The following is a 27,858-nucleotide window of genomic DNA, read 5'->3' as shown; positions in this document are numbered from 1 at the left end:
TTCTGTTGAACTCCTTTTTGTCAGTCTATGTATCTATCCTTTATCTGTGCCTATACATTTTGACAATAAAACTGCATTTATAAGGCAGGAACATTCATTATGCTTAGAGAAAGACTGAGTAACCCAATTTTCTCTTTCTTATATCATCTATAGTATTTAAAAATGAGCACACATCATATTTATAGAAAAAATAAAAATGATTATTCTTTTTATAAGTTTAATGGAATGGTTTAAATGAATACCACATGTCTTTTTGTTTTAATGACCTATGATCTGGGGTGACTGGATTTCAAATCTCAGTTCAGAGAATCCCATGTTATATAATGGAGAGTAACTTGTAGAACACTCTACTTCCTGGTTTCATCATCTGTCCAGTGAAGGACCTGAGCAGCGATGTTTACATTTCCTCTCAGCTGAAACCCTGGAACTCAGGTTCTAGTGATTAAAATTTCTCTACACTAAGCTACAAGCGGCACTTGAGACATGTGGAGAGGGTTCACCTATTATCTTGGCTAGACTATATTGCTCTCCAGGAGTGCTTCTGACTTCCTTCACAGCACCCTCATTTGAAGTGAGACTCACATGTGAGGGAGAAAAAAGCCCAGTGTAATAACAGAACGTGGTGGGTTTCTTGTTTTTTGTTTTGCAACATTATAGAAAGAAAAAGGACATGCACAAAAGGGGACTCAGTATTCTTAAGAAACCCCTCAAAATGGAAACTTTTCCTGCTATACCTATTACCCTCCAAGCAGGAGTGGGAAATTATGTGAAGACATTTGAGCTCTTCTGGGAAAATTGTATATTAAAGTTAAAAATGATGACTGAGGTCAAATAAATTGGGTGTTTGTGGGAGATATGATGGCCTAGAGAGTGCTGGAAGAAATTTTAACAACAGCTCTATGGCCTACTTTGCATAATTATGAAATTTGACTATGCAGAGCAAAACACTGGAAACAAACAGATGAGGATTAAAATAGCACTTTTTTTTTGGTCTAAGAGAAACATTAACGACAAACTTGCTCTGCAATTCAGTAAATAAAACATTCTAGAGACAAAAGAACAAAAATTAGAAAAATGAAATCAATATATTGAGGTCTACTGATTTCCCATGGCATTTGTCATTTTCTCAGTATGTGCAGAATCCCCAAACCAAGTAATTAGCATTATTCTGGATGGGCAACCAACATGACTGTAATCATCAGGTTAAAAACAGAGCTGTATGAAGAATGGTCACAAGGGTAGAATGATTAACCGACACCCAGGACTAGCACAGACATTTTATGTAGTTATGTAACTACAGCTTGGGAGAGCAGAAACATTAAGTATCTACTTATCCATCTATCAAGTACTTATATGCATTTGTGTGCATATAAGAAATAAAGCCCGTATTCTGTCTACAATACTGGTGTTTCTTACTGATCAGAGGAAAAATTGCATTTTTATGCTGTTTTTAACTTTTTCTAATTTCCAGTGAACAAACCAAGCCCAATTTTCTTCAGAGTCTGGCATGATAAGGTCGGCCAGCCTGCTGCCATCAGAAAGGCAAGCTAAATGTAATAGAAAAGTCTGCTCACATTAAAAGCTTTTCCCTTTTGGCCAAGTCCACTGTGTAGGTTGGGAAGTTAAGACAGTCTTGGAGGCAACAAGACAGTGAAGGGTTTGATAAGCAGCATTATTATACTTCAGATAGAAGTACAAAAATAAGTACTGGAAAGCCCTGATTATTATGTTTTATGATTTTTAACAGTAGATAAAACTAAATCACTAAAGGAAAACTGAGCACTAAGAAAGTTGTGGCACCTTTACTAATACAAGGAAATCATGCAAATTCTTTGAATATGTGTATTGCCATTCCTCATTTACTACTCAATGATACTTAGCTACCTATCCACCATTCAAGTTTTAAAAATGGAATGTGGATCTGGCAGGGGTGGCACATGCCTTTAATCCTAGCACTCACGAGGCAAAGGCAGGCAGGCCTCTGTGAGTTCGAGGCCAGCCTGGTCTATAAGAACTAGTTCCAGGATAGCTTCCAAAGCCACAGAGAAACCCTGTCTCAAAAAACTAAAAAAAGCAAAACAAAACAAAACAAAACAAAAGAAGGAACAAGGCACTCACATTGGTGAAGTCAACTCCAGCCTGCTCTTTGCAAGAAGGCATACCTACACATAACTAGCAGTGTTTGAAACAGCCATATCCTGCAGGCTTATGGCTGTAAATTTCAGCCACCCCAGCTTTTGAGAAATGCAAATAAAGAAAACTCATCAAAAGGTTGCCATAATTCTCACAGCTGACTAGACGGAAGCATTTTTGACTACTCAAAATTAATAGCAGCTCCCAAGGCTTATAAGAACAGCTGTCACTGAGAAATACACTCACAAACAAATAAGCAATTCTATCCCTGGTTTGATTTGTTAGTAGCATGAGGCATCAGCCCTTCAGGAGCATGGAGCCATCTGCAAACCTTTGATGGGGTGGCTTGTACCCACTACATAAAAGTTTTATGAGCAACTGACCTGTGCCCTTTCAGTCTCTGCCACATACTTGACTCCTGTGAAACACCCACTGAAGGGAGAGCAAGGCAAGACTCTGTGGGTGGGCCAGTCAACAAACAATTCCAAAGAGGATAGATCACTAACAAAAGCTGCCATTGTCTTCTGATCAAAATGCTACAACACTGAGACATTTTGGGTATAAAATCGGGCTTGGAAATGTAGATAGGGCTGCATGACTTCTAGCTATATTTGGTATAGAGATTAATTTTCCCACACATGGTCTCACTCTTCCCAACGCTAGTGTCAATTTCATTTAAGCGTGAACCAGTGAAGACAGATCTGATAACATTCATGTATGTCGCAATAATTTTTGAAGTAAGAAATACAGTCAGATCTATGAATATTAAATGCTGAGTTTTCCAGAATAAATAAGAAGTTGAATTAACTTTGATACTTGTATTTCCTGGCTCTTTCTATGATGTTAGCTGTCTCTTTCTAAGACTGAAACAGGCTATAACTTGTCACTGTAATGACATTCAAAACAAGGGCACAATTACTGAATATCTAAGTTAGTAACCATGGGGACTCAATATGAGCAAATTTCTAAGGACAGTAGCTTTTGTAACATTTGGATTCATCTACAGCATTCTGCAAATGTCCTCTTCTGCTGTAAACACAGTCTTGGAGAGGGAGGCTCACAAAGAACATGGGACCAGCAGTCAGCAGACATGAACCATGTTCATTTCAAGTACTTCATAAGACTTTTAATGAATTTAGGTCTTTGGCTTATTGTTTCTAAAGCAAAAAGCTGGACTGCTTCATCATGAGGGCTCCTTCAAATGTGGGTTTAATATCTGCAAATAGTTTCTAACTGCTATCTAACTATACTTCCTTACTACAGAAGATCAGAAAATACAACCCCATATCTCTGGTGACTCAAGACTTCTTTATTGTTCATGCCTTGGCCCTTGGCCCGACTATGTGGTTGAGACTATTCAGGACTATTCCTCAGTGACTATCAGTGTTTAGCTTTAGAGACCTATGCCATCAATCAATCAATCAATCAATCAATCAATCAATCAATCAATCAACTTTGTTGCCAAGGTGGATACAAAGGGAAAGCAGGCAGTATCTTAATTAGTGGTTCAGAAAGCACCATCCGGGGAAAGCTGTTCCATCACTGCACACTCCTGGAGCTGACATGAAATTTATAAGATGGACATTTCCTAGTCTACAGTCTCTTTGCACACATTTTGGGAAAACTTTCCAAGTAATTCAGTTGGTCTTTGTTTCTCTACTGACTCCTGAAAGAAGTGGATTTAACACCATCTATCCAGCAAATGGAGAAAACGGTGTGACGTAAACCATTCAGTGAGTTATAGGGGCTTGGGTACATGCTAGGTCAGAAAACTAGCTGCCTCCCATTTTTGTCTACTTAGCTATTTACTATTTAAAAATTCAAGGAGGCCCAGAGCTCTGTAAAACTGAATTTATCGAAAGCTTACTGGATGTTCCCGTGGCTACAGTTAGTAGCACTATAATTTGGGAACTGAGTACATCTGCAATTTTTTATATTAAATTTGGAATGCTGGAGATAAACCTATTTAGAATGCATTGCAGTGATGGATGGTAAATAGTTCACCAACAAATATGAGGCCAATATCTAGTTTCTTTTCTCATCTTTATTTGGTGCTGCTTTGGGAAAATTACTTGGAGAATAAAGGTGAGAAATGGTTCTATAAGCATAAACTGAAAGTCCACATACAAATGAAATAGTCTCTTGTCTAACTGTTTTCTTCTCTCCCACTGGTACTCACTGGGTACTCAGAGACGAGCAGATGGGACACAAAACAATTTCTCTAACACAGTAACCTACTAGTTTTACTTAAGATTCTAAAAATATTTTTTCTTACTCAGCTTTGTAAGAAGAAAGGGAGTTTCTTTAGGGATGTATGAGATAGAGGAGGACTGTGTTTGACACTCCAGAATTTCTGTGACTCACTGATCTTCAAGAGATGAGTTAGGTATGGTACAGGCAGGCAGTCTGACCTACTCCATGTAACTTGTGTTCATCAGGAACAGACAACAGAAGTTCCCTTAGTTCTTGGTATGTGTGTGCGTGCGTGTGTGTGTGTGTATTTATTTACTGTTTGTGTGTGGGTATTTTGCCTGCACATGTCTGTGCAACAACTGTGTGCCTGATAACTGTGGAGGCCATTAGAGGACATCAGCATCAGATACTCTGGGACTGGAGTTACAGATGGTTATGAGCCACCATGTGGGTCCTAGGAATTGCATCTGGTCCTCTAGAGGATCAGCCAGTGCTCTTAACTGCTGAGCCATCTTTCCAGCTCCTTGACTTTATATTTTAAGACAAAAAAATATCTAATATTCATTGTTCATTCTTTCGCCTGTGGGCAGCACAACACAAACTGGCTTTAGAACTATTCCATCCAAGAACATAACAAAATAGTAATCAATTATAATACTTAAATGCTTTCATTGTAAGGTCCCCCTGAATTGTGGCACATGCCTTAGTCTCTGCCTGCTGTTGTATGAAACTACCTTAGCCAGGATGATTTTTGCAGAAATCTGTTTTTGGAGAGGGAGAAACTCAAGACTAAAGTGAAACAAATCTGGTGTATGGTGAGGGCCTGGTCATCACAAACACCATCTTTGTTTGCCCTCCTTTGTAGCAGAGAGAGCCAACATTTATTGGGGCACTAGTTACTTTCAAATGAATCTCACCTTCATGATTTAATCACCTCCCATAGGTCCTACTATAATATTAGCAAATTTGGGATAAATTTCACACATGAATGTTGAAGGGCACAGACATTCAGTCTGAGGCAGTTCCCAGAAGGCCTGAGCACTCTGAATGGAGAGCTGTTTAGTAAGTGGACGAAAACGAAGACTATTAGAATGCTGGCCAGTGGCCATCACCTGCAGACCTGCTACATGCAGCAGTTCTCCATGGCTCTTGTGATTATAAATTTCTGATCTATGAAAAACAGTTCAAACATAATCAGGAGCCTAGGACAGTTATGAACAAAGCAAAGATGGGATCATGCGCAGCCTTTGCTACTCATTTTACTTGCTGAAAAGTGGTGTGTCTTTAAATGTTTGTCTTTTTCCTTTTAGCTTCTTACTGAACATGGTTCTCAGACTCAAACTGCAACAGGCCCCATCAGTATACACCAGACTCTGACTGTGGCAGGACCTATCAGTGCACATCAGATCCGGCTTTCATCAGGACCCATCAGTGCACATCCTGGGCTCTAGGCATAAAGAGAAATTCTACCTCCTTTTCAGAGGAGTGAGAGAACACACACAGGGAGCTTTGTTCTTGAGGACACAACATTGGATGATATTTAAAAGACACACTGATTTTAGTAAAGTAAAAGAACATGACTATCAGATATACACAAAAAGAGCACTGTGGAAATAATTTGTGTGGTGGAACCTGAAAGACATGCAATCTGGCAGATGCTGCCGTGTCCTTCGGAGCTGCCTGCAGTCTATGGGAGGCTGCCACCACCTCTTATAGACTAGCTATGCATTATCATTTTGCAGATGTGGAATCTAAAAACATGGGGTTTAATTTGATTAAGATTATGTACAAGGTCAACCGGAGAAGCAGGGAATGAAAACCAGAAGGGACTTATGGCCTGTATAATACACATCATTATCCCATGTGCACAAATTAATTCAAAACAAAAGGGCCGGCCTGTGTGGAATCTGGAAGAACCTGGTAATATTAAAGAAAATGCATAAATAAAAACAGAATGACAATTTTACAATCTCCGAATAATGCAACATCTTCAGTGGGAAGAAAGCCCACTTGTTCTGAAGGGAATAGGAACCACCTCGTGTCTGTTCTATGACCACGTGCTGCTCTCGGTAATTAAGAGGGGAAAGAAGCAGAAGGTGGTGGCACACACCTTTAATCCCAGAACTTGGCTGGCAGAGGCAGATGGATCTCTGTGAGGCCAAGACTAAACCTGGTCTACACAGTGAATTCCAGGACAGCCAGGGCAGTTACACAGAGAAACCCTGTCTCAAAAACTCAAAATAAACAAATAAATAACTGGGGAAACAGCTCCCAGTTTTATTTTTCCTCCTTTGGAAAGTTTGTGTTGTCACTGTCCTGAAAAAAAAAAGGCCTGGAGACCCCCTCTGTCTCTTGGCTTAATTGGGTAGGTTATTTTGCTTGTAAAAATCGCTGATTCCTTCTGATTTGTTGGAGACATGTCAGACTTCTAGTGATCAATAGCTCTACACTGTTGTCATTGGCTTACTAGCCACACATGTATGAAAGACCCCTGTGGGGTCTCAGGTGATCAGGATGTAGCTCTCCTTAAAGAAACATTACAGTAAATAATACAGGGGATGAGATGAATAATGAAGGTTAAGGAGATCTAAACTGTTCTCTCAGGGGCAATGTTCTTAAGGACTCCCATCCTACTTGAGTTCGGTATAGTCTCCCTTGACTTTATTTTGTGTAAGTTAACTGTTTAAGGACAACTGAGCAATTACAAAATTTAGAAGTGGAACAGAAAACATACAGCTATTTTCATGAATTTCCAGAGAAGACCCACAGCAGGAAAAAAAAAATCTGGAAACAGGCCTGACGCCCTATAGAATTCTTGAAATCTGAAAATCTGATAAGCCACTTAGTTACTAGGCAATAATCCCATGTTAAAAATGATATTTCGTCCACCCACCCAAATTAAGGTATTTCTGGACAGCATGAATGATAGCTATCCAAGTAGGAAGCCACAGCTTTCTTCTTTGTGTTCATGAGTTCATCCCCATGTCTTGTGTAGGGGCCATAGAAGTTCTCCTTGAGGAGGCAATGACTCCACTGTAGCATGGGATCCCAGATCAGAGATATTTACTTCTGTCCATGGTGGCCTCATTTCCTAAGTATGTAGGTTGTTACCTGTAAGATATGAAGCAAAGGAAACAGCCACCAGACAGACAGCCTCATGGACTTAGTGCTGCAGAGTGCTGGAGGCTCTCACCTAGCTTCTGCCTTGATGGTCTTTGAGAGTTGGGGAGGCAGGGGCCTTAATACTGGATATAGCACCCTGGGAGACTATTGTGCCTAAAGCTATAGACAGATACTGCAAAAAAGATGCCTCTCAGGCTTAGACTGAGACAAACTTCATAGGAGATTGGGTATATTTACCAGATACAATGGTGTACATCTTTAATTCTAGCACTAGGGAGACAGAGGAAGATAGATCTCTGTGAGTTTAGGCCAGCCTTGTGTACATAATAAATTCCATGCCAGCCATAGCAGGGAAACCCTATATCCCCCACCTCCACCAAAGGAAGACAAACTTCCATATACCTTCCTCAACCTTTAATCATGGGCTTAGGATCTATTTGAAGTCTGAAAAGCATCACTGAAACAACATCACACAAATCTCCTTTTAAGGAACTGTCAAATCCAACTATTTTAGAGTCTGTCCCCAAGAGAACATACTCCAGAAGGGAATGTGAAAGAACAGGATGTAATTTTAGACAAAGTTCCAAAAGATTACAGGCTGTAACTAAAACTGAAGTTTTAAGGTGTCAAAAGATTATCTTAGCGAGCATATTATAGATTCTGTATATTTTGAATTCCACTGTGCTTTTCAACTTTCTTCCAACTTCATCAAAAAGTTGGACCCTCATAATGAGTAAACTTAGTGCATGTTTATCATTCCAAACCCTTATCATTGAGCATTGTTACTCATGCAATGAAGACAAGAAGAATTTCCTAACTCCACAGAAAGAATGAGCCCAATGTGGTGACAGAATGGGATAAAGAAAGTGCATCCCCACAATGTCTAAGAAACAGGTGTCCAGGAGAGAGAATTCCAGGGTCCCAGCATAGCTCTGGTGGCTTACCAGAAGAGGCCATGCTAGAGTCATGTGCCTGATAGGGTGTTTTCAGGCCAGAGGATTTGGAGGTAAAAGAGGAAGATTAATGTTACACACAGAGATGAAACAATATGAAGTCTAGTGACAGAAATCATACTTGACAAGAACCCAGAAAATAGTACCAATCTTGAGATGCAACAGACACTTAAGGAGTTAGAAGATGTGAATCTGAGCCACACAAAAGAAATGCAAATTTACTGGGTTTTACAGAGCAGAACTCAACACAATCCTAAGCTCCCCACCTTGAAATGTTGAGTGGAAGCTAAGGCTCAACTCTGACAATCAATATAGAATTACAATAAGAGGCTATAAGGATTTTAAATGTAGTGTGATTCCTTTAAATTCCAGATTTTAATAGTGTTAGTGTAGAAACAGGAAAAGAAGATGAGTATAGTGATGCATGGTCAACCAGGGCCATGATAGCAAGACCTTCTCTCCTCTCTCCCCCCATTTCTCTCTCCTTCTCTCTCTCCCCCCCATTCCTCTCTCCCCCCATTTTTCTCTCTCTCTTTCTCTTTCACACACACACACACACAAACACACACACACACACACACACACACACACACACAAAAGAAAGCAAAAGGAAAACTAGAAAATGAAATCAAAGTACCTGGCTAACATAACCGGAAGCAACTGATTTCTGTCACTCATGAAAAGCACTGGGTAGACGGTGCAGTCACACAGAAAGTGACAGGAGGTGAAAAGCACTAAACCAGGCCCACAGTAGGTGAGCACTTACATGTCTAGTTGTGGCATCTGAAAGGCACAGTGGCTCCAGATGCTTGGTTTGCCGGTCTCAGCCCACTGCTCCTTGTGTGGGATTTCCATTTGTGTGGTCAATGACTTTTGGGGCAGGAGGCTCTAGGGCGTGGTCTTGTCTGTTACTTGAGAACTAATAAGCTGGGGGGGGGGGGGAAGGATCTCTTGCTATTATGCTTACTTGGGTGGTCAGAGCAGAGCAGGTAGCTTGCTGGTATTTTTCTCTCTGCCTGGGCAGAACAACTGTGGTGGCATCTTGTATCAGTGACTGTATATCCCTATTTTATACTTAAATAAATTCTTGAGAACCTCTACCAGATTTTTGTGGATTCACTCTACAGCTCCTGTTATCTGTTCTCTTTGAAATGCATTCACACACGTGTCTCATGGTCCTCCTTCATAACTAATGTATTCTATCCTTTGGATAAAGTAATTATAAGCCACAAAATTGACCTTAACATGGAAAAGCAATTTCTGTCCATGGTTAGCATCTCAGTCCAGAGGCTGCGTTCAGGAAGGGTCCCCGGCGAGCACAAGTCAGAAATATAATGGTCTGAATGCTGAATCATGGTTAACAAACAAAAGTGAAGGGGATGTTTTCTCTATTGCTGATCTAAGCATCGACTTTGACTTTAGAAGTTCATATAGTATCCTGTACAAACTTCAGACTTTCCCTTCATCTTTCTTGACACTTCCACTGGGTGTTTAAGACCATCTTCAAATTTAATCTATAAAATATAATTCTGGATTTCAGTGCTGCCATCCCGGAATCCATTCTACATATGAATGTTAACATGACCTTTAGAACAGTGACACTGGGCCATCCTGTCTTGTTTCTCTGACCCATGACTTCCCACACTAAAGAATACAGCTCAGTACCTTAAGTGGCCATGGTGATATCTGCCTCTGCCCCCATCCTGACCACATGTGCCATTTATCACACATCTTTTGTTCTTAGATTGTATCCAACTTGGTCCCACCCCAGGACCTCTGAATCTGAGCTTTTCCTTTACTTAAGATGTGTTCAGCTCTGGACATCCATGCTTGTCTTCTTCACAGTATTCAGGCCTTAGCTGCTATCTCTTTGAGTCTTGCCTGGTCTGCCTGGTTACAAACTAGCCAAATCCTAGTCTTATGCCACATACAACACAGTACTGCTGTCCTATTTTATTTACTTTGATAATTTACATTATCAGAAAGTACCTAAGGGATCTGTTTATTGTTAATCCTTTCTAACTCATGAGATGCCAGAATGCCACTATGTTATTCTTAGCTATTCACAATGGATGGCTAAATACAGATCTGTGAATGAAGAGGCTAATGAACAAGTAAAGAAAGCTTGATTTTCTTCATTTGAAGATTATATGTCAACTTGTTTATATACACATCCTCCTCCACAGATAAATTGTTTACATAAACAGTCCCTGTTCAAATCTCCTTCCTGGGACCAAGCAACCCCTGATCTAAGAGTCTATCATGTCAAGCCCAGGTAAGCCTTCTTTTGTTGTATATTTACAGATGGCTTCTCTTGTGGAGTTTTCTTTAAAATAAAAGCACACCAACAGAGATGTGTTCTGGTCCCTTTTAAAAATTCTTCTGAATCTCTCTCCACTCACGGAAGCTTGAATTCCATCTGGCCAGAGATCCCAAACCTGAGATGGCTTTTTATCGAAATGCCAAGTACCTTCTGTCCCCACCACTCTCCACTGGTTTCTTCATAAGAGGCAGAAGACTTAATTAAAATGATACCTACATCAAGCTTTCCTCAGGACAATCAGTTATTATTTTTCTTTGTTCACAGTCTGTCTCTCTCCATAAAAATTTAAGATATGTAAGAGAAAAGACTTCTGCTCTTGCCCACTACAGTGCTATAGGAAGCTAGAGGATTGAATATACAGAATAAGTTCAACCAATTAAAAAACTGGAATAAAATGATCCTGCAATAAAGCGCACATGCATACATGTGCATGCAGTTTACATCTTTTATTTCAAATGCAGCACTTGTTCTATTTACTACTCTGGTCCTTTAATGACATTAATAATATATGAAAAAGTCTACTCACTATTACAGAATTGATGCAGTAACTCATAACCAGGAAACTAATGAGCTGCAAGGTTCACTTTAAAATCAAGCTGCTCTGTGTATTCAGTCTGTGTACAACAATGTTTGTTTCTATTGTCAATAATAGTTTGGGACATGAAGGTAAACTTTATGACTTCAATTAATATGGTTATTTCTCCAATGAAACCTTTTGAGAATGCTTAACTATGTAATGCATACTAGAAGCTTCTCCAGTCTCTTAAAGATGACTAGCATGGCAGCTGAATAACAGAACTTCAAAGATGGCTTGATTTTACTTGGTTACCTTGAGTCTTCAAATCAAGTTGTAATTCTATTTTAAAATGTGTCCTTCCATTTTACATTGCTAAGAGAAGGTAAAAGCCATGGTACAAGGTATTGGCTTATTCATGTGATTCTGACTGGAGAGTGGTTCTAACATGCACTTGGAGTTTATAGACAGTGCTGGAGAATTACTAGTGAAAGTACACAAGGCAGACAGTGACTGTTGACTGCTTGGCAGTCAGTCACACCCTAAATTCCTACAGAGCTGACCTCCCACACAGCAAAACCACTGTCAAAACCTAGGAAAACAGTTCAGACTAGCGGCATTTTACTTTACTTAAACTTATTTTAAAATCCAGTATTTGTCTCAAAAGAGATTGATTATTAATGTATCAATACACTCTGGGTATCCAATCTATGCAACACTTTCTTGCATCTAGATAGTTTCATGTTAGGATTTCTCCTTTTCTTCATTGTATGATGGCAAGCTAAATCTCATGACTTGATTTCTCATTAAGTAGAGGTCTAAGCAGGTATGGAATCTTGATGAGAAAAAGCAGTAAATCCATTCTAACACATGTATCACTATTTCATTTCAGCAATTTATTTTGTTTTGATTTTTGTTTTTGGAGACAATGGTTTCTCTGGGTAACAGCCCTGGTTAGCCTGGAACTCACTTTGTACACCAGGCTAGCCTCAGACTCAAGAGATCTTCCTGCCTCTGCTTCCTAAGTGCTGGGATTAATGGCGTGTGCCACCATGCCTGGCTCATTTTAGTAGATCTTATTGTTTAAAAATTACAAATTGATTAAAACATCTCAAATTAACTACAGGTTTATGTAAAAATGGACTTTGGTTACTATCTACTATTTTCAAACCCTGTGTTCGGAAAATCTTTCAGTTTTGTCCAACAGAAATGGAAGGAACAAGGACAGAATGAAGACAGTAAGTTTGACAGATGAGTAAAAGTTGGTGACAGGATCCAGTGTTGGGAGAGTGAGAGAGGGAGGTGCTGCTAATGCAGTCAGCTCATTCACGTTATAAAATGAGTGATCTTAATTGGAAAGACTGATTCCATAACTCACCTCTGCATACTTTAGCTTCAATGTTTTATGCATTTCTCGAAAACGACTGTAACGCCTGAATACAGTCCATGTCTCATCTAGGACAGAAATCTATTAGCAAGGAAGAAAAAACAAGTCAGCATTAATTACAAGAAAAAAAGTAACTAAAAATTTAAAAACATAATTTAAAAATTAAATTAAAAGTGATTAGCATGTAAAATATCTCCACAATTGAAAACATTAATCTAGCTGCATAAATACAAGTTATAAATAGTAACTGTGTCCTACTAAACATGCATGTTCTGCTCCCATGTCTTATTATTAGTGGCACCTATGTAAAGCTAGGAGCATAACACCACCTCTTAAAGGGTCACAAGAGTGTTCCTTAATGTGCTGATAAGATGGCTCAGAGGTAAAGGAACATGTCCCCAAGCCTGAAAAACTGAGTTCCATCCTCAGAATCCACACATTGGAAGAAGAGAGCAGACTCCTGAAAGTTGTTCTTTGACCTCTTAAATGCATGCCATGAAACACATGTCTCACACCCTTCCCCCTCCATCATGCATGCACACACAGACACAGACACAGACACAGACACACACACACACACACACACACACACACACACACACACAGCGTCTAAAATAAATTCTAAATAAAAAAATATTACCAGGAAAAAAAGTGTCTCTTAACTCCCATCTGGCTGGTAGAATTCCAGAGGGATCCCCTTTAGGGTACAGTAATGTGTTCCATGTAAAACATCTAGTGTTGCTGTGGGTCACATCAGTGCATATTTTTTATTATGATTATTTTCTATTTGTTTTTCATTAACATTCTAATAATGGCAGGCCTCTTGTCATGAGTTTCTTTGAAAACAGGTAGTTCCATAAAAAACAAGGAGTTACTAAGGAGTGGCAATATAGGTGGCCTGCAGCCGCAGCATGACTTAGAGGCCAGTGTGCTAGGCAAGCAAGCTGAGGAGCACTGCTCCTGGCAGCCAGGCTGGGGTGTGTGTGTGTGTGTGTCCCTCTTCTTATTCCTCCTCACCAGACCTTACAGAGTCAGGCTGAGGCACAGGGGACAGGGCTGGCACAAGCGGTACAGCAGAACAGGGTTATATATGGCCTTAGGTAGACAGGAACCAGGCATGCAACAGAGAACTAGAGCAGGGAGGAGGCCTTTCATCTTCCCACATGGCTGCTGGTGCATGATGCTGTGAAAGCCAGAGCATTACAGGAACTACATCCACACTGTGGGAGCAGGGACACAGAGGAGGTCTCAGAGGCAAGGTCTCAGAGGCGAGCTCGAGAAAGACACTGAAGGAAGTTCAAGTTTTGCTCATAACTCAAGAGTCCAATGCCTCCCTCGGGGAAAACATTCCTACTGGACTTCTAGGACCCACGATGGAGCTCCTGTAAGATCTCTTCAGACTTCAGAATACAGCAGGAACATCTGTCACCTCTGTTCTGCCTGAAAGTGACTCCTGCAGAACCACAGCCCTAACACTCTGCGTAAGTGGAAGCCACAGGAGGAACACACTACTAACACTTCGGTGGGCTCTGCTCCTCTGCAACACGTGTTGTGAACTTCATGTGTCCCCGCCCTACGCAGAAAGTACACCAGGGCTCCAGGTCAAACCAACTCTCTAGAGCACATGTATAAAGATCTTTGGAATGGGGTCATGAGCCACACATGCCTCTCCCTACCAGGGGTGGAGTTTTCAGTAAAATTGTTCTCTCCATGGCATTCTCTCACTCTATTGTCCCCAGAGGAATCACTTAATCTCCACTCTCATTCTTTAACATTTAGTTCACATTGTGGTCAAAGCACACATCATCACAGACATTAATTACTAATTATGTCACACTAATTGATTCATGCAATTAATTATGTAACTCTCTAACCTACAAAGTTTTAAGTCTTCTAAAGAAGTTAAAATGTCTGCCTTTGGAAGTATTTGGGGTGAAACAGAATCTCATTTTAAGAAACATACACTGGCACCTACAATTTACATGACATTACTTTGCTTTTCAAACCAGGAGAGAACCCAGGCCTTGCAGACCCATCAGAAGGCAGAGCAGGACTGATGCAGCACTGGCTGTGGTGGCCCTGTTCTGGTGACTTGAGAGGTATCTCACGCAAAGATTTCTCAGGAGTAATCAATAACAGGTCTTCTTATTTTTAACTGCACTGAGAATATGGCACATCCTCTGGAGATTTCAAACACCAATTGATAGGGAGCCATACAGAGATTTTCAAATTCTTTGCCCTGAGATTTTTATCTGAGCAGAGGTTACAGGCAAGAACGGGAAAGGGTAAAACTTCCCATCTCATATATTTAAGACTTGCATTGTCTAGCAAAATGTAAACAAGGTGCAAACAACGATGATGTGGAATGACACTCATTAGCAACTATCTCAGAAAGGAGGAAGGCCCTGTATGATATCTCTGCATGAATATGGTCCAAGCCCTTCTTGCTGACCATGGAAAGACACTATGCTGAAAGCTGGAGGCTAGCTCATGTAAAGTTTGGAAACACAGAGAAATGCAAAACACAAATTGAAGTCCCAGCTTGCTCTAAATTAAAACTGGGCATAGGATAGGATTTTGATCATGAGGAGGGGGGACAGCAGATCAGCAAAACAGATGAGTCAGACTTAAGCAGTCAGTCAATTATTTCCTTTAGCGCTGAGAAGGCAAGGCATCATTGCTGCACACTTCTGAGGAGCAAATTGATTACTTCTCTCTCGCTGAATGGTTCTGCTGATACAAATCCATCTTTCCTGGGCTTTAAAATGATCAAGTGCATCTTAAACACCATAAACATGTCCACGAGATGGACTACATTTACTTATAAACAATCCTCAACTGAGTGCTTCCCATAAGTTTATCTTATATACATATTTTGCTGGGTTAGGGATTGCCGATTTTTAAATATGTCATCAGCAACATTTGCTGGTGTACAACTGCCTGCATGAGGAGAACATCAATAGTTTGTCTTCTGAAGAAAAAGTCTAGCTAGCCCCCATTTAAATGAATTACTTGAAGGGATCTTTAGTATACACATTAAACATAACTCTTAAACACACTTGTGGAGACCTTACCTACATTCCCAATGTGTGTATGTGTACAGTAGGAAAACACTAATGCATGGGGCTTCATCAACATGTCACACCACAGAACATAGAAAGGGCAATTGCACTTTCTAAGCTTCTGGTCAAGTTGACCTATGCAGTACGGAAAGAAGTCACTGACTCTTATTTATAGTTATTTTTATATCATTCTTTTTATAGCACTGCTTCTGTTGGTGTTATTTAATAGATAATAAATATAATTAATGAATTTTATATATACTTTATGAAAAATAAAAAGTCATATGGGCTATGCCTGCGTAGTAATTTTCCCCCTGTCAGATACTTGTGATTACAAATATTTACATATCTGGGGATGCAGTTCAGTGGTTGATCACACATATAGCACGTGCAAGGCCCTGGGTTCCATTCCGAGAACAGGAAAAAAAAAATTAGGTGCTATTAACGATTTTAAGCAGAAGCCAGAAAATAATAAATTCATGAAGGTCTCACTATTCCCAAGATGACAGAATCTAATTCACTAATTAGACTCAATGTCTTATGTAAAACATGAAATATATTCTGAAAGTATGGATCTGTGGAGAAATACACATCAGCACATTAGCTTTAATTAAAATCTCTTCAGACAACTGCTGCAAAAAGAACTAGCCAAGAGTGTTAACTGAAGCCAACATCCCATTAAGCACAGAAATATCCAGTATTGAACACAGTTGCCTTCCCATTTCTCTTCTTCATTCATATCTACTCCCGGCATCATCAAATCTGTCAGCAAGGAAGAAAAGACCAATGTGTACTGATTTCCAGTGGGGACAAATGGCCCAAAGATGCCGAGTCTGCTGGCCATGTCTACTGTAGACTCCTGCTTGTCTCTTCTTTACATACCACTCAGCCAGGAGGCCAGGGACAGACTTGGGTCAGTTTTTCCTGATCCTAGAGACCAACATCTCAACATTTGTGGATCCTTCAGCCCAATAGTGGGACCCATCAGAATATCTCCCCACATCAAGAAGTCCACAGCATATGTTTTCTTTGCTTATAGCTTGGATGAACTACAGGCTTGGCACCACCACTCCCCTTCAGAAATACTTTGCAATTACATTTTCTGTGGTGAGCATTTCACATATTCTGGCTTTTTGGTTCCCACAATCACATTTTTTTTTTTTTTTTATGATCTAGAATGAATGGAGTCACTCAAGAACAATTCCCAAATCATCCTTCCAGTGTTGGTGAAAAGGATACTGCTGGTACTCAGACCTGAGCCTTTCAAAAGCCTTTCTGCCTTCTGCATTTGCCTTCTCACTTTTGAGTTCCTCTCTAAGGTGAACCTCAAGCTCTACTATATTCTATTAGTAATATATTACTTGTGTGTTCCTGCTGCTTAGAAGCCCTTTTCCCTCCCTCCATCCGTCACCTCCACTCATCTGGGACAACACTGAAGGACCCCTGGCCATCTCCCTGACTACCTTCCATGTGCCTCCTTTATCTGTTGGTCTATGCATGTTTCATTCCCACCACCAAGGTGCTTCTCATCTTTTCTGTACATCTGTTGCTCAATGTATCCAGGAGGTGTGTGTGTGGTTGTATATTACAAAACCACAGACATGTGTTAAGTAATTAGAAAATAACCAGGACAATTGTTTCTCCACTCAGTGCACAGAGGTTCTTTCCAATAAATTACATTTTGACTACATTTCCTAGTTCCTTCCCTCTCTGAAGGCAGTAGAGTTACCTGTATCTTTCTCCTTTTCTGACTTATCGACAAATCAGCTCTGTAGAGTATTTGGTAAGTAGGCATTGGGGGAGATAAGGAAGAGGCCAAAGAATTATAAAGTAAAGCAAAGCAAAAAGAAAAGCCATTTATCACATTTCATTTGGAGAGAAAGCTGTACTGATTTAGAAAGGACACATAAATAAATGGCTTATAGACTGGGATAAGAGCAGGTTGGGATGAGGCTCGTAAATGAAACAGGAAGAATCCAAAGGCAATCTCTAAATGTCCTTTAAAGGGTGAATTTAGCTAATTTCAGAGTCCTTGCCCCTGACTGTCAAAGGCAACCCAATGGGCAGGGTTTGCATTAGTGGCTTGGTGAAGGGCAGCAGTTATTGCAGAAAGGGAGAAGTAGAAAGCAGTGGAAAGGCTGTGCTGTGCTGAATACATACTGTGTGGTCAAGTTTTACTGTTCTATCCTTGGCATGCAATGTCGCTCTTCTCTGCATTCCCACAGACACTCAGGGTTGTTCATTTATTTCTCTTGCTAGTCAGCCTAAAGAAGGGATGGTCTCTACAGCCTGGTAGATATATAATCAGGCAGAGAGACAGTGTCAGCTAGCTTCTAGGACCTCTGAAGGCAAGCAACAAGCTGCCATGTGTCTCATTTCAGACTGTTTAAGGAAGTTCTGAACTGAGCAGGAATACATTCCCCATAGCAATGTGGCCTATCAGTGGGCAGTTGCTAAAATCCTATCTCAAGATATTTGAATGAAGAGGCTGGCCTCAGCAGAAGGGGCCTGATCCCCAGTCAGTGTACTGGGCAACCAGAAGGTGTCTAATTCCAGTCCTAGTGCTGGTAACACAGGTGGGAGCACATGGAGTACAGAGACAGAGGATTCCTGGATCAGAGTCCCAGGCAAAGTTTAGCCTTTCCGGTTCTCTAGGAAAATGCAGGAGGCCTGGGACTCTGAACAAGTAGAAAACTTGCCTCAAAGACTTGAGTTTGGTCCAAATCTGGTAACATGAAAATGACTCAGGGCTGTGTGCTGAATTAACATCACTTTGAGAGAGCTATGAAGTAGTCTAAAGTAAATGGGACTTTCTAGCTGGCACAAACCCAGCCATCTTGAATAACCATAGAAATAATGGCTTCATGGTTCACTTTTAGCATCTTCAATATAGGAGATAACACTGCTTATCTTAGTATATTTACTTTATATGGCGGGTTGAAAGTGATTTGATAGAATGTATGAAGGTCCTGGGTTTCAAACCTGGTAATTTCATGTAGGTGCTGAATGGAGAAATTACATCAAAGGTGACAGGTTATGTATTATTTCCTTTAAGTTAACTAGACACTGAGGGGCAAGTGAGGAACAAGGTATCAGCCATCACTGGAGGACGGAAAATGAAGGGCTATGGATGAGCACAGACACAGTCCCAACTTCAGCCTAATACCGTAACTAGTTGAATAACATCATTGGAATTCTTTCAGGCCTCAACTTTTTTAGCTGATAGCAGGGACTCATGAGAAATCCATGAATGGAGGAGAAAAATGTCAGGTTAAAGCCATGATGATGCTTGGACCTCAGACACTCTCTCCTCACTGCTCCTCATTCAGTCCTGAATGAGATGTCTTCATGGAGCCCCTCCTCCCAAGGCTTAGGGATATATTGAAGAGGAAAACAGATTTTAAGAGCCAGAGGGGATGGATGACTACAAGAAAGCAGTATTTTCCAGACACAACAGGGTTGATTCAAGTATGAACTCTGAGCAATTGTGGCAGCATACACGGACTCAAGCTAGATGGGGTTTCAGCACTGTGAGGAGAAAGTGGACATGGGATCCCACCCTAACCAAGAAGCTATTTGCCACTGATACCTGCTGCTCATGGGAAAAGCTGTTTTCAATGGAGTATCACTGAGTAAATCAACAGCACTGCAGGGCAGGCCCCATAACCAAGAATAGTTTTTTTGTTTTTTCTCCCCCCTGTGGATTTTCTGTTTCATTTTGCTTTGCTTTCAAATTTTTCCCCTCTCATTAGCACTTTGTTTTGATTTTTTTTTTAAACTTTTGCTTTGAAAGAGAGAAAGAACATAAAATTGGGTGGGAATGGAAGTGGGGAGGGCTGGGGTGAAGGAAGCATAAAAAGGGATGGCATGAAACAAATTTTTAATTAAAATTAAAAAAAAAAAAAGTCTGCTCCTAAAGAAATCTTTCTCTGACGACCGCTGGAAGGTGAGGGTTTCCATGAGCAACAACTGCAAACCATGGACTCATGTAACCAACATTCTAGGAAGAGAGGGAAAATCCTTAAAGCTGTGACATTAAGAAACATGGAAACAAACATATTCTTAAAAAAAAAAAAAAAAAAAAAAAAAAAACTTGGGTGAGGTTGAAATTCAGGACAGGTCCCTGAGGGTGTGGTCACTTCTCTCCTAATCCTGAGACTCAGTCTCATTCCCCTCTACTCATTCCTGGAATATTTATTTTGTGGGAACAAACACAGGGGTCCTCCTGGGAAGGGAAAACAATGTTTTTGTTTGTTTGCTTGCTTGCTTCCTCCCTCCCCCACTCCCTCTCTCTTTCAGTATAAGACAAATAAAATTCTTAAAGAGTAGAGACAGAATTTAAGAAGACAAAATCATGGGGTGAAGGTGACTCTTCAAGATCCGTTGTAATTTCTCTAGCTGTTATCTACACTGTAGAACAGTGCACACACACTGGGTCTTGGCTCTAGATGGCCAGAGCAAGTGCAGCCTCCATTTGTCTCAGCTCTGCTAATCCACACACAGGGAGATAATCTATCACATAACTAATAAGCACAGGCCCAGATGCCAACACACCACCCTTTCTGAACATTTATATTCTATCAAGTTGGGAGCAAGTACTTCTAAAAGATGTATGTGTGTGTGGTTTTTCTAATAGACTGCAATGGCTCTCATTTTTGTTCTGCCAAGTAGAGAGAGAGGTTTCTCTGGCTGTAAATATAATTACTCCAAAACTGTACCAGCAAACCCTCCAGCTTTGTCAGAGCTTTAACAGGAACTCCACTTTACAAAGTATACAAAACTTGGTCAGAATTCAAGACAAAAAGTGTAAGTGTGTGTGTGTGTGTGTGTGTGTGTGTGTGTGCATCTGTGTGCTCTCACACACACAGAACAGTAAATTCTATAAGGAGGCAAGGAATGGGAAATGGTTTATTATGGCTAAAACAATACTAAAATGTGTCCTCAACTTTTCAAAAGTACAAGAATTATTGACACATAGAAAGTGCATTAAAACAAGAAAGGGAATGAATCCAGTTTCCTAGATTTAGATATCATGAGGCATGTGGGATCTGGGCCTGCTTACCAGCTGTATGGCCTTAGGCAAGTCACTCATGATTTCTTACTTTATGTAACACAACAAATACCCTCATTTTGGAACATTCTCTGTATTTGTACGAATGTCTGGCAAAATGCTTGGAGGCAAAGAAGGTTCTGGGGTAGATGTTAGCTTTCTTTTTTACACGAGGCACTGCAAAGTCAATGGCATACAGAGCAGCAAGTTGGGGAAGGCCCAGTGAAGTAAAGGGCAATAGGGAACATGGAGTCAACCTCATTAATTGAGAACATTTGGTCATGTGGATGGATGAAACTCACAAGAAAGGTTAAGCACATTGATGGATGGAACAAGCTGGAAGCTCGGGGGTAGGTGGGAAGAGGTTTAGGCATCTTAAGGCACATGACTCAAGAACAGTTACTCTCACTGATGATTACACAGTTGTGTTGGGCAACTTTCTAGTAGTCATGTTTTCTTCCTGTCATAGCTTTCTATTGCTACTTTCTCATCTCCTTCCAAGCCATCAACTAGAACACAGAACAAAGTAAGGCAGGATTTTAGGAAAACAGAAAGAGACTGCTTCCCTGAGTTAAAAACAAAACAAAAACAAAAACAGCTAACTGGAAAGATTTGAACATTCTGTGTTTGAGGTGCTTGTGTGGCTATGGTGTGGAAGCAAAGGAACAAACTAGTCCAAAGGGCTAATCTGCATCTATGTGAGAATGGGCGGGACCTCTGTGCTGCTGAACAGAACAGTGTGACGTTGACCAACTCAGTAAGTTCCCCAGAGGGGATAAGAGAATAAGGAAAATCAGTAGAGGGCTGGAGACTGCCTAGGTCCTGGGATCACATGGGAAGGGTGAGCAATGAGCCCAGACATGTATTTCTATGTGAACAAGTGCCTAAATAAAATGAAGCTAGCCTAGGAACTGCAGACTGCCCAGTGCCAGGGTCCTTGTGTGCCCATGTACCGGAAGGTAGACATGCTGAAGTGTGAGATACTGCATCCATGGACTTAACACAAGAGGTTCCATTCTTGCACACTCTCCTGAATGACTAGGAGCAAGGCAGCAGCACTGTTACTTCTGTGTGTGAATGGGGTTCAAGGAAACTATGGGGTGCTCTTCACAAAGGGCATTCAAGATTCTAAATTGAAAACTACAACAGCGCAAAGGGTTTTTAAATCACGACTGTAGTTCTGAGCTTCACAATGTGTCACTTGCTGAGTTATTCTTACTTGATGATTCCTATTACCAGCCAGGCACCACATGAGGCCTAGAGACTCAGGTCTGTCTAACATCAGCAAAGCCCAGTCAGCAGAAACCTCCAGGAGACCTGCAATAGATGGGACAATGACATCTGGGAAAAAACTGACCAAGTTAGAGCACTGCAGTGGAGTAGACCCGGGGTTATGGATGGAGCCTGGGAGAACAGACCATTCCAGAAAAGTAGGGTAGTGACTTATAGGGTTAACAGAAATTCAAGAAACAAAATGACAAAACATATACTAGCATTGGCCCATTTCTTTATACTACTGTGTTGACATGTACATTCAAATACGAGAACTTTAAAATGTCATTATTTCTAAGAGTGTGACATCCTCTGTTAGTTTTAACTATAGATTTCCCTGGCTGGTGTTTTGTATCATGCTGAAATGTAATTTTAAAATTAAATTCCATCCACCCTGATCCCAGCTAACTGAAAATGGCAAGCATGAGTCAAGTTAATTGATTTTCTGCATCAATCACTAAAAAGCTTTGAAAGAGTTTGGGGTGACAGTTATAGGCTAAAGAGTGACATTACTGAGGCAACTGATTGGGGCAAGCTGGGACCTTACAGTTTGAACAGAAGATGACAATACTCAGAGAGGAGACAACCTCCTGCTTCTCTGTGCTACTTGTCAGCCAGAGATTCTTCATTATGTATCTGAGGATCCAGCCACTCCTTGAGTGGGTAACTCCAATGAAACAGAACTAACACTGTGACTCAGGGTTCCCAGGCAGGTGCCCTCCAAAGATTACTAAGAGTATGGTGTACACCACAGAGAGGAAATCTTCATGCATTCTCAGGAAAGAATAGAATAGCAAGCAGTACTAAAAGAAAGGAATACACAAATTGAGTATGTCCACATAGAGAGCTGCTATTCACCAAAATAGTCAATGACTGACAACCACCTCTTGGGATGAAGCTCCAAAAGGAGGCCCTGTCAAAACAGTCAGACGCAGAAGGCAATGAGGCTCATGGAGTCCCTCCCACAGTATGCACATCCTGCTTCGTGTACATGAAGCCTTCACAAAATGGTTAGAAAATTAAATGAGACAAAAACTAAACATATCTACCTCCCGATTCTCAGCTCTCCCACAAACCTAGCCTGGTTTGGTGTTCCCAAATAAAGCAGATATAAAATATTCGTTTGAATTAAATCAATTCTAGGTTAATGAAAAGCCCTATTCTCATTTTAAAGACCAATAATGGAAACTTCCTTGGGACACATAGGTGTTGAGGCTACGAGCATCTGGCCATCCTTCTCTGGATCCCAGCACTCTCTTCACTAATTCACTTTGCAGTGCACTCCAGCGGGAGCTACTGGATTCTAAAAGACTATCAAATCTTCCCATGAAGGGTGGGCTGAACTGGCTGCAGGTAGAAGGATAAAGGAGGGTAAGAGGAGGATGCTAGGAGCCAAGGCTTGCATGGCTCAAACACTTACACACCTAAACTCATATGCTGCTCTCACCAACTGCACAGGAGGTGTTTATTTCTCACTTGATGGATGTAGTAGCATAAGGATTCTTTTTTTGTTTGTTTGTTTGTTTTCAAATTGCCCTCTTCTCAAGCATTCAAGACTTATCTTTGCAACGATATGTGAAAGGGCCTACATGAAATGGCTAGCGAACAGCAAGTATAGCTTTAAACTGGACCCCACAACAATAGGATCAAGCCCCTGAGAGCTTGCCATGCACACACAGACGTAGAGGGCTTTGAATAACATTGAGGGACAGAGGTGGAAATAAAAACAAACTTTTAAAAAGAAGCAGCAACGATTGTTCTAATGCATAAACCATAATAATTTATTCATGCATACAAACACCAATTGTTTTATAAAAGCCTTAAACTTAAGAGAATTGTCTTTTATCATAAATCAAATCAATAGCCCTTGCTTTCTTGAAGCTACTTCGCTCACCAAGATAATTTAATAGTAGCACAGTATCATCAGATGTGAGACCAGACTAGATAATATGGCATGTGCAAGACATATTCAAACAAGTGACAGAAAAAGTTGGGAACTTTGAAAAAGTTCTAAAGAGTATCTTGCCTTAACATAAGATCTTCAATGTAAAGTTTTATAAGGTAAGACTCAAAATTATTTTTAAACTTTTAATGGTATTTACATCATTTTTCTTTCATAAATACCCACAGAATTAATATATGTTCCCAATAAAGAAAATCTACAAAGATTTTCCCAACAAGTGGCAACAGGTAGACTTCCTTTCTCTGCGTTTTCTTTATGCATCAGGATACTGCAAGGAATACCCATCACAAAGAAAGCAACCAAAACCCCAAGTCTCATAAAGACAGTTGCACATGGACAACCACCGAGGGGCTCTAATGGCAGCATCCCATGCATTCCCTAAGCTTGTCTGTTTTTATTTAATTTTAATAACAAATACACACAGCACTTAGGAAGCACTAGGCACTGTATGAGGTAAGTTAGAAATGCAAGGTCACCTGCTCATTGCAACATCCCATCCAATTGGATTTCATTGTCTACATTATACAGATGATAGGGCCTGAGGTTAGAAAAGTTTTGTAGGATACTGACACACCCAGGGCTACTCCAATAGCTGTGCCTTTGTCAGCAGCTTGTCTGTTTTTGCTTTGTCTGGAAAGGGACAGTGGAATCATAAGATGCTTCTTTCTAGTACTAGGTCATAAGTGTCAGGATGGCCAAGTGGTCTAAGGTGCCAGACTCTAGTATTAGGCCCTAATGTCTTTTCAACAGTGTCCTCATCAGAGTGCAGGCCCTGACGTGGTTGCCTGTGAAGGTATCAGGAGACCTTCCTAATAGAGAAAGAGGGATCACCCAGTAGGCCAGCGTGAACAGCCCAGTCCTGATGAGCCTGCAAGTACTGAAGGAGGCAGAACTACTACCTGCTTTTAGCACAGCCTTGTCAGGAGATTTGGATTTCACATAGGGAAACTTTACTTCCCTGCTTTTGTTTTCCCTTTCTCCAGAAGTTGCCTCTTCACAGTCTGGGCCAGGTATATATATTAACTGACTACTCTTTACTTAATTGGTTTAATTTATATTAACCCAGTTATTTAAAAAGTAGTCTTCTTTACTCAAGTTTTACACATGGTGTCAATAAGTAGTTAAGCTTTATTAATATGTTCATAAGTCAAGTGTAGACATCCGACCAATTAAAAAGCAGTGCATATTTTTAACTCAGAGCGAGGGAAAGCCAGATCAGAATTCAAAACGTGGAAACATTAAAAATAGCCTCGAAGTTATTTTTGTATATGTGTATGACATCACACATTAAAAAAGAGAACACTATATGTCTCACAAACATATACAATATGGAATGGAGAGAAAAGTGAAGAGGATTTGAGCATGAATTGGACATTATTGCTTCAGGGTAAGCAATAACATGAGGTAATATAGAATTTAGGAATTTAATATAACACCACAAGAACCAATCAAGAAACTTAAAAACAACTACCATGCTGGCACCATGCTTTTCCAACCTAAAAATCATGGCCTATTGTATGTTTTAGTAACAAAGTCTCAGCTCATATAGAAACAGGCATTTAAAACCTTGATTGATAAGAATTTACTTATATTGCTTCTCTGGGAGGACTGGAAACTGTGTGCCTGATAGGAGCAACCTCCCAGAGCATAAGTGTTCCCTTAGGGCACCTCAGGGGCAAGGGCAGTGGCAGGCCAGCCCTACCCCCTCTGCCCCACCTGTTTCCTCCCTCAGGAGGTCCAGATTTGCAGGCTCTGTGTGAACTCTCTTCTTACCTGATGTTCTCAGGACAGACAAGCTTCTCTGATTTACTGACCTTTGGAGACCACTTAGTGCTGTTTGCCCTCACTTTGCCAAGGAGGAAACCGAGGCTCCGAGAAGATCAAAAGCTGTCTAGGTTATCAACAACCACAACAGAATCAAAGTCTATAGAACTCACTGTCCAGATTCCCAGGCCAGTGTTTATCCTAACCAACTACTTTCAAGGCCACCCTTATGCATCTATACACCAATACTGGAGAGGGCTTCATTACATGAATATCCTTGCCCATCCTTGAATGAAGAAATGTGATTGTTAATTCACTGAGGAGGAGGAGGAGGGGATGGCAGCCAGCAACATTTAAGTGTTATGAGTCAATAGAAATAAATTTAAAAATAAGATGAAGTCATTATTTTAAAAAGTTCATCTCTTCTCTAAAAGTCAAATGAATAAAATACCTAAAACAGGTTAAGGAAGCTTCTAATTAATAGAAGATACACATGTGCACACATGCACATGCACGCACACCCACACCCACACCCACCACAGCAATATTGATAACACAAATAGTTATGAGACTTTATTATTTATTACATCCTAGCACTTGACACAAGCCTTCACATGAAATAATATCCCTACAACATAGATATTACTGTTTTTATACATGAGAAAAATTGAGCCAAAGCCTATGCCATCAGTGGTGTTATCAACTGTTATGTTTTGTCCTGATTATGTGTGCTTGTGTGAACACATGTGTAATGAGTGAATGCTGGTTTTCTGGAGCTAAAATCAGGGAAACGCTGGGCCCTGGGATACCTCGGATGACACGTTGTACCCTACCTTCAGGGTTGTGAATTTCTGTCTCGGGACATGATCCTCTCTTTACAGGTCATTCCCCCAATATGTGCCACAGTCTAGTATTTCACAGACTGGATGAAAGATGTGTATGACCAAAGTCACAAAATATTATTTACAAGTAATTTTATACACAGAGGAAGCACCACAACGTCCAACCTCTGTTCTTCTAGAAGGGTGAAGAAGGCACACTTACCTTGACTTCAAACTCGAAGTGTTCATCCTTTCCTTGACCACACAGGACGTAGCGGGGAATACTAATCTTAATGGGGTCCTTGAGGTCGTCTGGATTTGCTCCCAAAGAACGAGAATACATCCGCTATCAAAGGCACATCAGACAAGGAAAACAAAGAGAATGGAGCATCACTGTGCCGTGGCCAATAGCCTGCTTCCGCAGGAGAGACCAAATGTCTCGAGTAGAGAAAGGAGCATGAAATCAGTAGAGTTTATTTAGAGAATTGATAGCTTTCTTTTGAAAAAGACATGCTAAGCCTCTCTCCTAACAAAACACCATTTCTGTAGAAAGTTAGGGCAAAGACACTCCAAAATGTTGTTTGGCTTTGAAATTCCTTCCAATTTATAAGATCAAGTAAAAATAGGGACAGATTAGATTACACTTTCTACCTTAAAAAAAAAAAATCGGTTTCTTTTTTTTTAAAACTCTTTATCAATTAAATATTTTTTTTCCTTCACATATCTGACTGGTTCATAAAGCTGTACAACCTGGGCATTTTGTTCAAATTCAATTCATCTTTAACATTTGGATGTTTTTATAATGAAGTCACTGTGGTGTGGAAATCTATGTAAACCACAATTAAGACAAAGCGCAAGTATTTTCTTTAGGCTCTATTTGATTGATAATTGACTTGACTGACAAGTATTTATGTTCTGGGTGGCAGGAAGCCAGAGGGGTCAGTGGAAGATGCAGTATAAAAAATTAATTTTCAAAATGAGTTCTTGAGTACAAACAGGAAGAAATCTCCAAATATTCATAATTTATACTAACCCGGGGCTTTAGAGAACATCAAACAATGTGTTTTTAAAGCAGTTGCAGGAAAAAAAATAATTAGAATCACACTTATATTTGCTGAATACTTACCATATACTGCGGGTATGCTAACCAGTTTTCATACATTAATTCTATCGATCTTCATGATGTCCCCAGGAGGGGCTAACCATTATGAACTCTATCAAATGAGAAGGGGGGCAAGTTTGCTCTAGGAGGCAAGTGGGCTGAAGTATGAACATCACACTAGTACATTAGTCTGATATT

At 40.4% G+C, this 27,858-nt stretch overlaps 1 protein-coding gene across 1 annotated transcript in view; it reads right to left on the bottom strand.

Annotated features, from left to right (window-relative positions):
• The window catches only part of LOC127221253 (kinesin-like protein KIF16B), a 71,312-nt gene extending 44,411 nt beyond the window's left edge, over positions 1 to 26,901 (bottom strand). Inside the window, exon 1 of the mRNA XM_051183147.1 lies at positions 26,782 to 26,901. Within this exon, the coding sequence (XP_051039104.1) occupies positions 26,782 to 26,901 (120 nt within the window). The remainder of the gene's footprint in view (positions 1 to 26,781) is intronic.
• Positions 26,902 to 27,858: the final 957 nt, after the last annotated feature.

This window comes from Phodopus roborovskii, unplaced genomic scaffold, assembly GCF_943737965.1.
Source record: "Phodopus roborovskii unplaced genomic scaffold, PHOROB, whole genome shotgun sequence".
NCBI lineage: Eukaryota > Metazoa > Chordata > Mammalia > Rodentia > Cricetidae > Phodopus > Phodopus roborovskii.
Note: the sequence above shows the minus strand (reverse complement) of the source record. Positions and strands in the feature narration are given on the sequence as shown.